Raw genomic sequence first — 16940 nt, forward strand, 5'->3', positions numbered from 1 at the left:
ATACATAGGCCTATATATTTTTTTAAAATAAATGTGTGATTTTTTTTAATAACATGTGAAGTTTAGTGTGGGACTGGGATTCGAGATTCGATGACAAACACTGAGGATTCGAACAAGGATTCGGATTCGACCAAAATGTGGATTCGTCCCATCCCTAGTTTATACTGATGACCTCTGATGGATGGCTTGAATACTATTGTTTAATTTTTCACGGTGCTAGCACACTTACCCTTTTTAAACACTCTAAAATATTTACTTGCAGAATGTGACAGTTATTAAAGATATAGAACTCTGTAAGAGTAGTAAAATTTCAATTAGGGTTATTGAAAATTTATTGACAAGTGCTACTGAGATAGATTACTGCATTTATGTTGGATAATCTAAAATATGTTAGGTTAATTTGTAGTCATCGTGACAAAGATAATGTTCCTCCTTTTTTTTTTTTTTTTAAGCATTATAATTGTTTTTCACCTAACAGTAATTTATTTATATGCTTTCTGTATGGTGTGACATGTGACTTTCATCCTGAATAGACTTAGAATCAGATTTGACAACATGTTTTAATCTTACAATAATTTTCCAGATAAAATATAAATGTTAGGATTCCTTTGTGTACTTCAATATGTATTTGAATGAGTACTACTAATTTTTATGTATTTTTTGTTGTGTTTAACATGTCAACAGGAACTAAGTACAGTATCAATTAAAGCTTCATTGTGTACATAAATGTTTAGCTTTGTACAAGCCATTTCTGTGATTAAAAATTTATGTTTTCTTTTGTTTCCAGTTTGTGCGTTATCTTGAAAATGAAAAAGACGAGGACATGGTCGACAAAATAAGAGATGTATACGAGCGTGCTTGCACGATCCATCATCCAAAAAAGCCAAACCTCCACTTACATTGGTCCGTGTTTGAAGAAAGCCACAGTAAGAACATTGTTTAAATAGTGAAATGTTAAATTGTTAACGTGGAACAGAAATGTTTAGACCAAAGATAATTTCATTTCATTCCCCCCGCCCTCTAAATTTGGCTGTCTTATTCCCCCTAGTACAACGATACAGTAGGGTAATTACAGCCATTTTGACAACCAGTGCCAATGCAGTAGTTGCGTGAATTTATATTTAGATCAAGCCATGGATTATATAACAACAGCTACATATGTTAATTTAAGGAACTTGAGACGAATCCAGACATACAGGACTTGAAGAGTTGAAGTCATTTCCCTCCTATTGTCCTTTTCCCTTCCTCTTTTTTCGACTAAGATTTACACCGCATAAAATGACGAGAGAAATGAGGGGAAAATGGAGCCTTGATGGAATGCTGTTTGATGTGAGGAAACACTAGTATCTTGAAAAAACTCACCAGCTTTTGGTAACGTCGAATTTGTGGTTAACCTGGCCAGGAATCAAACATGGTTCATCTTTGTGGAAGGTGAATGATCCGACTGATCAACCAGTGTTGCTTCCCCCCTCCCCCCCAATTCCTGTTTGTGTTGCGTTAAAGCAATGTACATACTATGTGAAAGGCTAGTGATCTTAAACCGTTGCACCAATTAAAATTATTTTTAAACATTTCTTCAAAAAAACATGTATTATAGAAGCGTTACAACAAGCCAATTTTTCTATTTCGTTTTTGCTGTGACGTGAATCATTACGTAATTTTGTTTCAGAAAATTTTGACAAAGCTGCGGAGATCCTGACTAACTTGGAGAAGGCTGTGCCGAACCTGGTCCAGGTGTCATACCGACGCATCAACCTCGAGAGGCGGCGTGGAAATCTAGACAAAGTGTGTTCCTTGTACGAGCACTACATCAACGGCTCGAAGAACAAAGTCATCGCCAACAACATGGCAATCAAGTACGCCAGGTTCTGCTGGAAAGTGAGTACTCGTTGCGGAGCTAGAGCGCAGCTGTAAGTTCCATTAACATCCAGTTCCATTTTTTAATCCGATTTTTTTTTTTTAAGACCTCCGTTGCTAACTTGTTGTTTTGGAATTGTGCGGGTGGGCGTGTGAATTGAAGAGTTTTTAAGGTGTCGGTGGTTTTTTAAATACACATTCCTACTTTCAGCAGTATGGAGAGAGAGCTAGGGGAAAGCACTCCACACTTCAGTTTGGCCACAGAGGTGAGAAAGGCCCGTACGTTCTACTCTTAACGTGCTGTTCGTCGTGAAGCAGGAAGCTTGAAGGCTGCTTGGGGCAAGGACGCAAACGTTTTATTGCGTTCTGCTTTTGTTTCAGGTGAAGGGCGACGTTGAGAGAGCCATTTCCATTTTGAACAAAGCGCTGGAGAAAGACAAGGTAAACAATAAATTAATAACTTACAATGAACTTCTCCTTTTTCCAAAAATACATTGACCTGGAAATAAAACCATAACATTTTGGTCTCTACTTATAAACATAGAAATGTTTATTGTATTGTCATTTACTTGAATAAGCTGGTGGGGAAAAATTCTGGTACGATGTAAGATCATTTTTCCTACCGAAATGTTGGGGAATCAGTTGTTTTCCCATTGCTGTTGCAGGAGAATCCTCGTTTGTACTTGCAGTTAATAGACATGGGCATGCAGAGGTCCACGTTGGATGAAGCGGAGATAATATCCACAATAGACTTGTTCCTCAGCAGGGACGTGGACCCCGAACAGAAGGTTTTGTTTGCCCAGAGGAAAGTCGAGTTCTTGGAAGATTTCAGTTCGGATATCGTCAGGTGTGACCATTAGTATAGTACTAATTTAAGATGGGTTTGGAACATACGCTAGCAATGGAATGTGTCTAAAAAAAATACATTTTAAATCAATCTTCCTCATCGAATGAACCATTCAAAGTGTAGTACTTTTTGAGTACCCCATGTTGCTGGGTGAGAATTTTTTTTTTGTGTTTAAAATTTTCATGCACTTGGATGCATAGTGCATTATATGCATATGCATTCATGTTTTGCATTACATAAAAAGTATGCCATGATACAGAATTTTTAAGTATGATGTATAGATCTTAAGTTCCCTAGAAAATGTGCACATGATCAATGGTCAGAATAAAATACTTTTATCATTAAACTGTGGGTTTTTACTAGGGCTATGTGATTCTGGTTTTTATTGGTTGGTTTGGTCTCGGTTTCATTTATTATAAAGCAAAAAAAAAAAAATCTTTATGCTACACTTGAAATGGAGCATGTTAACTGCGTCATTATTAGGTTATTAAATATAATTAAAAAATACAGAAAAGGTACATACAAGCTTCATTAGCCTAAAACCTTATATATATGTATGTAATGTATGTATGTTATTGTTATGTATATAAAAACCGCAAACCTTGGAATAGGTAGGCCAATCACTCAGACGTCAAAATTGGTGAAATATGTTTATTTGATCGAGCTTTTTTTATGTCAAAGTTTACGTGGATATTTCTTGGTGCACAATTTCAAGCCGACCTTTAGTTTTCGTGAGTGGTTTTTATGAATAACACTTAAGCCTATATGGTGTTTATGCAAATAAGTTAATTTTAATTTGTTGAGGTTCTCAGTGGTCAGTATTATTAGCGCATTATGCCCATGTAGCAAAGGTCCAATCCCAGCATCCCGGCTTGACTCAAATTTACGACACTTAGTCAGTACACAAGTGGTTCTGACCCCTCTCGTAATCTTGAAGGTCTTGTCACCTTACGCTCTTTGCATAGACATTGGGTGTTGAACTCTCTTCAACTATGTAAAATATAATATTGTATTTTTTCAGTGTTCAGAAGAGCCATGATGAATTTTTACGTTACTGCAAACAAATAAAAGATCGGAAGAAGAAGAGTGCTGATGAGGCAAAAAGGTAAATATGTTTGTAGGAACATTAATAAATATGAGAGAAAGTAAGTAAGTTAACATTGATTGATTTATCTTAAAGTACATAGTAGCAAGTACTTTTCAAGGATGTTAATGAATGGCAGCTTCACCTAGCTTTATGATATTCATTCATATTGACTAAGTATTTGCATGCATATGCAATTTATCTACCGTATTTACCTGAATGCAAGACGACTATTTTTTCTCCCGGCAACGGTAAAAAATTTCACATTCGTCTTGCATTTGAAAATCTTTATTTTTGATGGTAGTTTGTCCCACATTTTTAGGCTAATACAATGTGAAATTACTTTTATGGGTACAGGCAATAAATAATTATTAACATTATAATCATTTAATGAAAAATACAGTACAATTTAAAGCTAATTTGTACGCAAAAAGATTATAAAAAACATCTACGGTACTAGTCGCCATGCTTTGTTTATTTGCGCTCACGCCATAGATAAAGTATGCACGAAAGAAGACGTGAAACCTAGACTTGGGAGTTGATAAACCAGGTCATTTCTCATGCTGAATTTTGTAGTACATGATATCTCCACTATGTTGCGAGCGCTGTAACAATTTTAGTAACCCAAAGTGTTGTATACGTTTTAACTGTTATTCTATGTAAACAATATTGTTTATTTTCGTTAAACAAATGCTGTAAATTGCGGGAACCTAAAATGGATAGTGTTGAAAGGCGAGGAACATCAAGTTCTTTTATAAAGAAAGGCTCTTGAACATATCACGATGCAAATTTTAAGCTCATTGTGGTAAAATATGCAGAAGAAAACAACAACAGTGCTGCATCAAGACGTTTTGGCATATCCGAAGTAAACGTGTGACGGTGGCGGTAAAATATTTACCGTATTGGCCCGAATATAAGGCGACCCCGAATATAAGGCGACCTGCAGTTTCAGGAGGCCAAACAAATGTAAAAATAATTTTTGGTAGGAATTAATGTGAAAATTCATTAGACATACATTTTGTGTTGATAAATCGTTTTTGCATTTATGTATAACAATTAATTTATATTTATCACTTTACTTATTTAAAATAAGTTTGAATGGCCTACCCTAAAAGTCAAAAGAAAACAATTAGAAAATATTTACACTTTTAAATATTACACTAGAAATTTTTTCGTGTTTACTCTAATGAAGCTGCATAATTGTCATCTTCAGAGCTGTTTATTTGTCTAGAGCTCGTTCCCCGCCGTTCCACCCATGTGTGATTGTTGATTTTTCACAGTTTACTGTATCTACGAATTTAAAATTTTTACAATGGCTATTAATCACTCTTAAAATACAGCATTTAACTTTCCGTTTGACTTAAGCTACGTATAACCACAGAACAAGGTGTATTACTATTTAGTAGTGTGTTTAACGTAAAAAAAAGCAAACAAATAATGCATCTTGCCGGAACAAAACAAGTGGCTAGCTGACATGATGAAGCATACGGCCATGAATAACTTCGGTTACGTGACCGCGTATATTTGTCCATATTACTCTCTGACAGAGAGAGTCTGTTCTATGAATTTGAAAGAATAATCTATTATAATTATGAAAGGTTTTTACATAAATAAAGAGTGGATTATTAAAATAGCTTTTGAAGCAACGTACCAAATTCCTGTTAATATGGCGTCTTCGAGCGTGTTCGGCAATGTTCGTTTTACAACAAAGAAATATTGTGGAAAGACAGTTGGCAGCCGTGAATTTCCATACATTACATCCGAAATGTTTGTAAACGTAAACAATCGTTCTGAAAATAACTGTGATATTTTAGTACAAATATTTCAGTTAAAAATCTGAAGATAAATTACCGTAAATGTTAACACGCGATTGTACACAAAGTACAAATATGAATTGTGAAATAAAAGGTTGCCATTTTGAGATGCTTCAACATTCACGTTTTTACTCAAGAACAAATATTTTAATTTTCAACTTCAAACAATTGTAAATTACTGCAATATTAGGTGGATTTATTGTTTTTACCGTGTGAGGTAACAAAGTTTTAGTTAATATAAAAAATCGTGAACGTTTTGTTAAACAATGTTTCTACTGTAGCTTTCAGCTTGGAACTAATGTTTGCGGTTCTGACGTCTTGGGTGCGAAAATAAGGCGACTTCCAATTTTTGCATCTCTCGTTTATGTAAAAATGGTCGCCTTATATTCGGACCAATACGGTATTTATAGCTTGTTATATACAATTTTCTGGTTTATAAAGGTTAAAAAGTTGACCTCGTCATGCATTCAAATCGTCTTGCAATCGGGTAAATACGGTATTATTCATTTATTTATTTATTCTTTTATTATTTCATGGGTCATGAATCTATTTTTTTTTTTTTTTTTGCAATATTGCTGTGTAGAATCGCACAGTGTGTTGCATAGAGCCAAAAAAATAGTGTGAATAAATATTGTATGTCAGGGCATTCATGTTCTGCATTACATAAAAAGTATGCCATGATACAGAATTTTTAAGTATGATGTATAGATCTTAAGTTCCCTAGAAAATGTGCACATGATCAACGGTCAGAATAAAGTACTTTTATCATTAAACTGTGGGTTTTTACATTGCTTTTCAGCATTGTTTCTGTTTTATCACATTTCTTTGTATCATCTTGTCCGTAGTTCTGACCCATATCCGTATGCCATTAACTCGCAGTTTGTCGTCGTCTCTCACAACTGTGCAAAAATTTCTTTTCCTGTATGCATACAGTACCAGGCTGTTAGTAACTTGTGTTCGGTGACTTTAAAAAAAGGACCATTTGTGTATATTTCTCATTTGCTTGTGCTTGGAGCTTGGACATGTAACAAGAGTTTTTCTTTTTGTTGTTGGTTGGGTGCGGATGAAACTTTCTCCTTGCTTGCGTGTCCAGCAAAGGACATTAAAATTTAAGATGGCCGCCTAAACACAAGTTGGTGCTGGGCGCTGCTAGAATTCACACCGATTTTCGGGTGAATTCTTTAACCCTTTCCTGCCTGGCGGGACTTGTGAGTCCCACAATGTTAGAAGCCCCATAGAAATAGTGTGTGCATGTTTGAAACCACATGCTGCCTGTCGGGACCTCTGGGTCCCCTGTATAGCTCCGCTCTGCCAGTTGTCGAAGAAGTTCGACTGACAGCCGAGAGGTTGCAGCACCAATACAGCAGCGCCGCACCAGTCTGGAGCACGCCTTTTTTTTTTTGTTCGTTGAGCTGGACATATGATAAATGCCTGTCAGGACTTAAAAGTCCCATCATTAAAAAATATATTAAGTATAAATAAAAAAAATTGGGAAAAAATTATGGACTCCTTTTATGCCTACTTAAATATAAAAATGAAATAAAAATTACAAAATTCAATTTTTTTTACATTTCTAGGCAGGAAAGGGTTAACTTCCGTAGTCACGGGACGAACTGTTAGGGGTTCTCTTGATCCTCCTGTTGGTTTGTCGCAGCAGCGACAGCGCGTCGAAGAAGGCCAAGCCGAGCGGAGGCAGCGGCGGAGACGCGTCGCTTCACGTGTCACAGTCCCACGCGGGGGCACAGTCCCAGGCCGTGCAGCCGGCCGGCGGCCAGAGCACGGCCGGCCAGTACGCCGCGCAGGGCTACGCTCAGGGCGGCTACTCCCAGGCCCCGCCCGTTCAGGGCAGCTACCAGGGGGGCCAGTACGCCGCTGGGTCCCAGCCGGGGCCCTACGGCCAGGCTGCCTACGGCCAGCAGTACGGCCAGTCCGGGGACCAGAACTACGCCAACTACCAGAACTGGGGCTACTCGCAGACCGGCTACGGCGGCTACAACCAGGGCTGGGGGAACTACAACTACTACTAAAGAGTCCCTTCTCCCGTCACTTGCGGACCGTTTATCAACTCGTACGGTGTGATTTTAAAACTCACACTCCGTTTTTTTTTTTTTATCTCTCTCTGTCTTCAAGTGTGTCTGTGCTGAAATTTTTTTTTTCCCCCTTCTGTCGAGTTCAAGAGTTCAAACATTTCCATAGGCATTAAGTAATTCAATGTGTGTCGTAACAAGTGTGTATGTGAGTGTATATTTTTTTTGTATTATTGCTGAATTTTACACAAAAAAAACTGCTGTATAAAAATAATGATTTATGTTTTAGTAGTTTTTTTTTTTTTCATTCAGAAAAGTTTTGAATGGTAATTTGTGTGGGTATTTGTAAGTAAATAGGGATTTTAGTAAATTGTGAGGATTTGAATTTAGAAATTCTGATTAAGAAATTTACTATAATTTTTTGATTATAATCAAAATTTGATATAGCATTAGTTTTTTTTCCATGTTTTATTACAAAATTACAGTACAAAACATGTTTACTGATGATTATTTTATTTATGACCATTGACTACGTATATAAGAGTTTTCAGAAGTAAAAAAAAATATTTCAATTATAATCATTCAATTTTCTAAGCTTTCAGATTTTATATACATTTTAGTAGTGAATAAACTTTCTAAAGGTAAGCATCTCCTGATGAATTATTTTTAGGGATGGGGCGACCGAATCCAATATCCGCCGAATCCGCCGAATCCTAGGGATTCGAAGATTCGGCAGGTCTGATATAGGATTCGTCAAAGGATTCGGTGTTTTTTTTTTTTTTTGTTTGTTTATTATGCATAAACTGCTTTTATGGGTTATTTATAGAAAAAATCCTAACCGCTAATCTGTACTAAAATTGAAATTTTTTAAGAAAAAAATTTTGTCTTTATATACAGAAGAAACAGTAAAAACACAACATATTTGAGGTTAGGAAGGCATCAGATGTTATAAACAAGAATGTACCCAGCCTAAGCTGTGTTGATATTATGTTTTGCCTACATACAACGTTTAAGAATTTATTAATAAATCTGCCACTTTTCAATATACAAGCAGTGAAGCAAAAGTATTATTGATTTTTACTGTTTGCGCCGTAACCTAAACAAGCACCACTTCCGACTCGCAACCGCGGCGATAATCAAGAATGTACCCAGCCTAAGCTGTGTTGATATTATGTTTTGCCTACATACGTTTACGAATTTATTAATAAATCTGCCACTTTTCAATATACAAGCAGTGATGCAAAAGTATTATTGATTTTTACCGTTTGCGCCGTAACCTAAACAAGCACCAAACTTCCGACTCGCAACCGCGGCGCATCGTCAGCTGCATTATCTTCGAACTCATCAAACACTGTTCCGTTTTCTTTAAGCATATGAAAATTTGTTTTTGTAATGTTTTAATCAAGAATATAAATGAATAAAATAGTTCACAAACAAACGTAAAAGTTTTCAACAGAAACGAAGTCCAAACAAAACAATATTCACAACACGCAATTCACACACGAAGTATTGGCGACACTGGGCACGAAACAATGGCGTCAAGTCCCGTTTGTTTATTAATTTGTTATCGGTATTGAGTTTATCTGTGCGAGTTTTTCTACTGAGCTGAATATTTACATGTAACGTGTGGTTTATCTTTCGTTGTGAATGGTGATTTAAAGTCATTTACGTGACGTAAATCACAATCAGAGATGTCGAACGTATGGGAACATTTTGTTCTGGACAAATCCGACACCACCAAAGCTGCATGTTTGTTTTGTGGTGCAAAAATATCCCGCGGAAAGTCATGTACAACAAGTGCGTTACGTAAACACCTTAAAATCCACTCGGCCCAAATCGCTGTTGATAAACGGGAGAATAGTGAATCTTCCGGTTCAGGAGAAATTGCAGGGCCTAGTAGAATATTATCTGAACCTCAAAACAGTGAACCATCACTCACACAGCCCACACTAGCACAGTTCATGACTAAAAAATGTAAGTTTTCAAGCAAAGATGGCAAAGGAAAACACATAGGTAGGCTTATTGCAGAAATGATATGTGTAGACAATCAGCCACTGTCTGTTGTGGAAAACAAAGGCTTCAGAAAGCTTATTGCATTTCTGGAACCTCGTTATTCAATGGTTTCAAGAAAATTTCTGGCAAATACTCTCATACCAGAAATGTACCAAACTACATGTGAGAAAGTCAAGGGACTTTTAGTGCAAGCAGAATACATCTCACTCACATTAGATATGTGGACATCATCTGCTAAGGATGATTTTATGGGCATCACAGCACATTTTATTGACAGTGAATATGAAGCATGTCATGTTGCTCTTGAAGTGAGGCCATTCTTGGAAGTCTCCCACAATGCAGAAAACATCATCCATTTCATATTGGAGTCATGTGAATCATGGAACATCAAAGACAGAATTTTTGTCATTGTCAGGGATAATGCTCGCAACATCACAGCTGCCTTGAATTCTTCAACCTATCAACATCTTCCCTGCCTGGCACATACCTTACAACTGGTCATACACGACGCAGTTTTAAAATCTGCCAGTTTGTCTAATATCTTTTCTGTGTGTCGTCGGGTGGTTGGACACTACAAGCATTCTACTGCAGCTACCAAAGTGCTCAAAAAAGCTCAAGCTACATTGGGGGTCAAACAACATCGGCTAGTGCAAGATGAAACAACGCGGTGGAATTCTTCGTTGCACATGATTCAGCGCTTGTTGGAACAAAAGCAGGCAGTCACATTAGCATCTAGTCAGTTAGCAGGCGTCAACGAAGAACTAACATCAACTCAGTGGGAGCTGTTGAAAAATATAGCTGAGGTATTAGAAATTTTCAACCAAGCAACACTTGTTCTTTCGTCGTCAAGTGTGACCATATCTGAGGTCATACCAATTGTGAACAGCATAATCAAGCATTTGGAAGACCTCAACCTACCTGGTTTAACTGGTGTACGGAATGACTTGCTAGCATCGCTGAAGCTCCGATTCAAAGAAATGGAAACACGCAAAGTAAGTGAACTGTATGATTAACATTATTTGCATCAGTTAGCATAATTGTTGCAAGAACTAATACAGCCAATGTATTAAATTTTAAACATTTGGTTGCAAGCACTTTATGCAATTTCAGCTAATATTTACAATTTGAATTAATTTTTTTTTTTGCATTTTCAGGAATATGCTGCTGCTGTTCTTTTGGATCCACGAATCAAAGAAAAGGCATTTAACAGTCAAACTGAATGTGATGCAGCAAAACAAATGCTCCTAAATGAAATTAGGCCTACTGTGAAAGATAATGTCAGTGAGACTGAACACAACTCAAATTGCACATCTGATAACACAGTAAGCAAATACAACAGGAACCCTAAGACCCTAATATATGTTATGTATTTAAGAGATAATTTGTGGTGTCTGACGTAGGTTTGTTGTATTTGCAGTGTAACAATGAAACGCAGTGTTCATACTTTTGTTACTGCTTGCAGGTGGGTCCTTCACATACAAATCAACTTCATGGGATGTGGAAATTTTATTCAAAGCTTTTGACTCCAGGTGCACAAGCTGCTGCTTGTGATAAGTCACCTGAAGCAGAAGTTGACATGTACCTGAAAGAGGTGCCACTTCCACCAGATGGAAATATTCTAAAATTTTGGAAGACACGGAAATCAGATTTTCCTAACCTTGCAAAAGTCGCCAAGAAATATCATTTGTGTCCACCTGCAACCGTTTTTTCTGAACGACTGTTCAGTACTGCGGGGCTAATTGTTGACCAGAAAAGGAGCCGACTATATCCTGAACGTGTGAACATGTTAACTTTTCTGAACAAAAATCTTAATATGTTTACAAATTGTGAGTAATTTTTTTGTACATGAACACTAAGTGACATACTTCAAGATTTCATTCTTTTAGTTTGAATTTGTAAGTGACCTGTTTTATTTTTATTTTATTACTTTTTGTGGATGTTGCTCTTATATCATATTTATGTCATGTAAATACATCTTAATTTACTTCACTTGGTTTTTTTTTTCTTGTAACTTGTAACTGCTATAAATACATATAAATATATGTAGGGTCTATAATACTATTTGCTTGTTAATTTGTGATTAATTTTAAAACATGAGTATGGTGCCTCACAACTGTTAAAAGATTCGGGTTTGGGTTCGAGATTCGGCAATTCCAGTCGAGGATTCGAGTTAGGATTCGGGTTTGGGTTCGAGATTCGGCAATTCCAGTCGAGGATTCGAGTTAGGATTCGGATTCGAGGAAATCAGGATTCGCCCCATCCCTAATTATTTTGCATTTAAAAATAAGTTTTATTATGCTCTCTAATTTTACAAATTGATATTTTTTATATTATTTATTCTATCTCATTAGCATAGTTACTAACCTTTCTAATAGGTATATATATTTGCACTTTTCATTGCCCGTTTTTAGGTATGTGTTAGGTTTAAATATTTAAGATCAAGTTGAGAAAAAAACAATTCTAATTAGTTATTAGTCCCTTGAAGTAGCGCTCTAATTCAATCCAAGAAAATAGGGCACGTATCAAAACCACTAATAGAATTACCGTATTTACTCGCATATAGGTTGCCATCGCAGATAGGTCGCACCCATAATTTGAGGTCTTGAATTTGGTATTTAAGATTCCCCCCATATAGGTCGCACCGGTAATTCATTACCACGCCGTGCGCCGTGCGCGGAGAAAGGTCATTGTACGCGATCAGCTGCTGTTACGGCGCGCCTGCTCACTCTCTGTTCACTGAGCTGCGCATGCGCTGTATAACTCACTCAACGCTCCGCCCAGACTCGTGACCTTGCATCAGCAGCCAGCCAATAGATGCGAGCTTAGCGGAAAAAAATATAAGCTCCACCTCCCGTGTACCAGTTTTGTCCAGTTCTAATACCAGTTTATTGGTATACGCACCAGTTTTCTCGCTGCCTTGACATGTTCAAGTTTACATCCATCTTGATGTCTTGATACCAATAATTAATTAATTAATTACGATCCCCAGAAATAAATTGTTAGTTTAAAAAATATGCGTCAACTGTACAATACTTCCGAAATTATAAAATACATATAAAACAGTTACCAAGACTCCGCTCATTTTATCTTGTGAAGTTTGTCTCGTACCAGTATTTCGGCTAAGTTGTGACATAAATACAGTATCAGAAATTAACAATCAGCCACGTTCATACATTCGTGAGTTTACGTTTTTCCCTTGTGCATTTTGATTGTCTCCTGCTATAATAACTCAGACTTTTACACGCCTAGGCTTAAATTATTACATGTTTAGAAATAAAAGCAACTTTTCATGTTATAAAATATGTATATTTTGCGATTTAAAATGTTCATTGCTGACTATAAACGTTACGTTTTTCACGATGTTTTTAGGCCTACTAGCTAATCTTATCTACTTTTAAAGTACCCTTGATATTTTCTGGTTGTTTATGGTTGTTATGTGACGTAAATAGCGGGATGGATTCGATTTTTGAGTCGTAATTTGCGTGAAAGTATTGTATTGGACTAAATGGGAACTAAACGGGACCTGAAGAATATAGTGCAAATAATGGGAAAACGTAAATAACGGTAACGTAAATAAGGGGTTTCGCTGTATGTGTACATTGTAAATAAATTTCCCTATGCCTATATAAACTTCTTTTTCACATTTTAAAGCAAAATATTGCAAAAAAAAATTCCTCAAAAATTTTAAAAAATTTTTCTTCACATATAGCCTGCACTTCATTTTTTCCCCATCAAATCTGGTAAAATTGCCGCGACCTATATGCGAGTAAATACGGTAGTTTTTCCTTAGAATGTTTGTAATTCAAAATATTTGGTTTTCTAACCATTGCAATCTGTTCATTTACTGTACCATTTTCGACACATTTCCAGTTGAGATCTATTTACAAAATACAGCTAGAGTATGTGCGTGTATATTTATAATGATTGAAATGCATTTAGAATAAACATCCTAAAAAAAGAGATAGTGAAACTCAGTACACATTATAGAAGTGAAACTTCATTGGCAATTCAAACCCAAGGGTTGTTTGCAAAAATAACAACTCAGAGAAATAACACACGATATGAAAATATGCACCTATGTGTTTCTATGGAGAAAAAAATTATGCCACTTCAAAGTACCGACTATACAATTGGCAGCACCAAATAAAAACTAGTTTCACCTCGGACATGCATTGCAATGTAGCAACACATACCCTTCGGCAAAAGTCGCATGCAGCGAATAAATTATTTTTCATGCATTTGAGGTAAGTTGAACGATGCTGTTAAAAGAGTTAAAAGACATCATAGTGAACAATTCGGCACTGGCTTCTCTCTGGTTTAGCGGTACAAAGAGTTTTTCTGGTGCCATTTTGTCAGTATGAGTGTTGTACACATCCTCTTTTAAAACAGCAAATGGCAGGAATGAATGTATAAATTGAATTTTACAACAGAAGAAGAAAAACTGTCCATTAGAAATTGAGCATATAAATGAGACTGTAGAAGGGGAGAGGGTGACCTCTGCTAGCTGACATAGGAAAGAAGAGAGGAAGGAAGATGGTGTGGGACTCCTGCCACAAACTCCTCGACACCCTTATGCACTCCAAAGTGTTATCATGTCTCATCTTTAAAACTTGTGTTGGTTGAGGAGACAGCTAAAAGTGGTGTTAGTAAAACAAGTGGTTGTGCTATGGGAGGGATGATGAAGGTAATTTTCCCCCTTCTCCATATTTCACTTCATCCTCTCTCACTAAAACCCATTGTTGGAACTACAAAACTGTAGAGATCACAAACACTCAATATCTTCAGTAATGAATGAAAAATATGCCAGAAATGTGTTGAAAAGATTTTTTCAATGAGATTGGTATTTTTTTTTTTAATTCAAATTTCCCATTTAACTGGAATATGTTCCGTATCACCCAAAATCCTCCCGTCATTTGTCCCACCCTAGATTCGATGCTGGGATTTGAGTGACCCAGTTTTGAGGCATGGCCTGTATTTTTATGCTAAGCTCTTCCTGTGGCTGACAGTGTTGGGAGGGCTTGAGGTTGTAGGGTAAGAAGTACAAAAAAGATGCACTGCGAGGCATGTATAGATTTGTCAATAAAAATTTAACTGTAAGATACAACAATTTTTGTTCATTATTAAATTTGCCACAAATTAAAATTTAAGTCTATGAATTTTTTTCTCTGTGATGCACCGTTTTGAAATATTTTCGCGGAGAAAGTTGTGAAAAGAAAGAACTCTCAAAATTCATGTGTAAGTTAAAAAAAAAAATTAGAAGATTGCTTTTCAACCTTGAAGCAATATAAATTGCATGTGTTTATTTTAAGTGCAATCAAAAATTTTCATGTGTGCGCATCACACTATTACTGTTACTGTAGACTAAATACAAATCTGTACTTATATCCCTAGTGTCTCTATACACGAGTCTGTAATGACTGTACAAAACCTGAGAAACTTATTTGTTTACGTGCCTGTTTTGCTCGGAGATGACCTTGCACAAACTGACCTGGGATGTCTTAAAGCTGAGTTCAAAGTTAGTTGATGCCTGGCCCACAGATCATGCGAACACAAATTTGGGATTCATTGACTATGAAGACTGCCTTACCACTAGCCTGAGTGGTGATAATTCTGTAGTGCGGGATGTATCCTGTTTCGATAGCGTCACGCCATTCAAAGTCTTTTTTCACGTGCCCAAGTGCGTAAAGCATGTTAATTTACGTCTGGGAACATTGGTGTACAGCTAATAGTTTTAAGGGGGTGCCTCCCATTTCAGGTCATGAATTTATATTTATATTAATCACTGGTCAACTTTTACACTTTTTCAGTTTTTTAACTTTCACTAAATGAAAAATATACAGCGTTTACTTTTTGCATAATTAGCTGCCAAAGTTACATTTAATGTTTTTAAGGACTACCTATTTAGTTTATTGCAGAACTAAAACTTTTTAGGTTTAACTGCAATACCACTGGCTACTTAATGATATGGTTTGCATTTCTATCACAAAAACTCATTTCATGTTTCTTGGCTGTAAAAATCATGACAAAATTGAGAATTTTGAAATGCCAGGTAAAATTAATTAATATTTTCTGAAATAAATTCAAACCATTTCTTGTAGCCAGTGGCATTGCAGTTAAACCTAAAAAGTTTCAGTTTCTGCAATAAATTAAATTCTCATTATTTGTACAGCCCAAAAACATAAAAATGTAACTGGCAGCTAATTATGCAAAAAGTATGCGCTGTGTATATTTTTCATTTTGGGAAAGTTAAACAATTGAAAAAGTCTAAAAATTGATAAGTTATTAAGTAAAATAGACAATATTGACTACATATGGTTTTACAGTTATTTTGCTAATACAGTTAGTAACTAGCGAAAGTCTGTAGCTCCATGATTGGCATAGCGATAGGCAGTAGTTGCATGAGTGAGTCACTGCCCCACGTGTCGCTACACTTTTTCTTGTGATTTTATTCCCACGGCCCTCTTTAAACGTCAATGGGACAACAGCCTGTGCAAGCGGAGCGAGCACCTATGACTGTTGTCGGTTCTTTAACCCTTGTAATTATTTTCCTTCTAGTTTTATTCTATGTACTTTGCCACGTGAACACAGAACCTTGTACACATCGGCTAGATTTTCGGCTGGAATTTTACCTTTCTCTAATACTAGGGATCCCTCGGTCTTACTTTTTGGTTTGAGAATTGCATGTATTCTGGCTTCATTGTCTGAAAAAAAAAAAAATATATAGATTCGGGAATCAGTAAAAAAAAAAAAATTAAAACACCCATTGGACATTAATAAAGAGAGAAGGTACAAATTAAGCAGAATATTGGACCACCCTTCATAAATCCTCAAAACCCAATTCTGCATCCAACAGACATCGCTTCTGGTTGGCTAGCATTCTCAGCCTATCACAGAAGCCCAGTTTCGATGGATCAAGCCAACAGGCCAACCAGAAGAAAGGAAGTCTCTGATTGGCCCACAGCTGCAACCAATTGGGAAACAGTCCCCTCTCAGGAAGAGCATTAAAAGGCAGGAGAACTTGCAATAACCTGATAGGAATTTATTTAGGCCTTGGTATGGCACGTAAAGTTCCCTCCTTAACTTCATCTTTGTGACCAAAAAGGGCCCACAACCACTTTGGCTGTGTGGGTCTGACTAGAGTGGAGGGGCTGTAGTCTAAAAAATTTAAAAAAAAAAATAATCTGATAGGCTGTCTGGCAATCTGGCGAGATACAACACAAAGTCGCCCCCGAAGAAAACCAGCACTTACCAAACCCAATGCGGACATAAAGTCCAAGCGCCCAACTCCGCGTAGTAGA

General features: G+C 36.5%; 1 protein-coding gene across 2 annotated transcripts in view; it reads left to right on the plus strand.

Moving 5' to 3' along the window:
- LOC134538214 (pre-mRNA-processing factor 39) overlaps positions 1-7900 on the plus strand; it is a 38403-nt gene extending 30503 nt beyond the window's left edge. The window contains exons 13-18 of one of the 2 annotated variants that reach the window (XM_063379316.1): positions 788-926; positions 1670-1878; positions 2239-2298; positions 2523-2704; positions 3726-3809; positions 7257-7900. In XM_063379316.1, the coding sequence (XP_063235386.1) occupies positions 788-926; positions 1670-1878; positions 2239-2298; positions 2523-2704; positions 3726-3809; positions 7257-7629 (1047 nt within the window). In that variant the 3' untranslated portion in view covers positions 7630-7900. Of the gene's footprint in view, positions 1-787; positions 927-1669; positions 1879-2068; positions 2124-2238; positions 2299-2522; positions 2705-3725; positions 3810-7256 lie in introns of those variants that run through there. The other variant, XM_063379317.1, reaches the window with a different exon arrangement.
- Positions 7901-16940: the final 9040 nt, after the last annotated feature.

This window comes from Bacillus rossius, chromosome 13, assembly GCF_032445375.1.
Source record: "Bacillus rossius redtenbacheri isolate Brsri chromosome 13, Brsri_v3, whole genome shotgun sequence".
In the NCBI taxonomy this organism is placed as follows: domain Eukaryota; kingdom Metazoa; phylum Arthropoda; class Insecta; order Phasmatodea; family Bacillidae; genus Bacillus; species Bacillus rossius.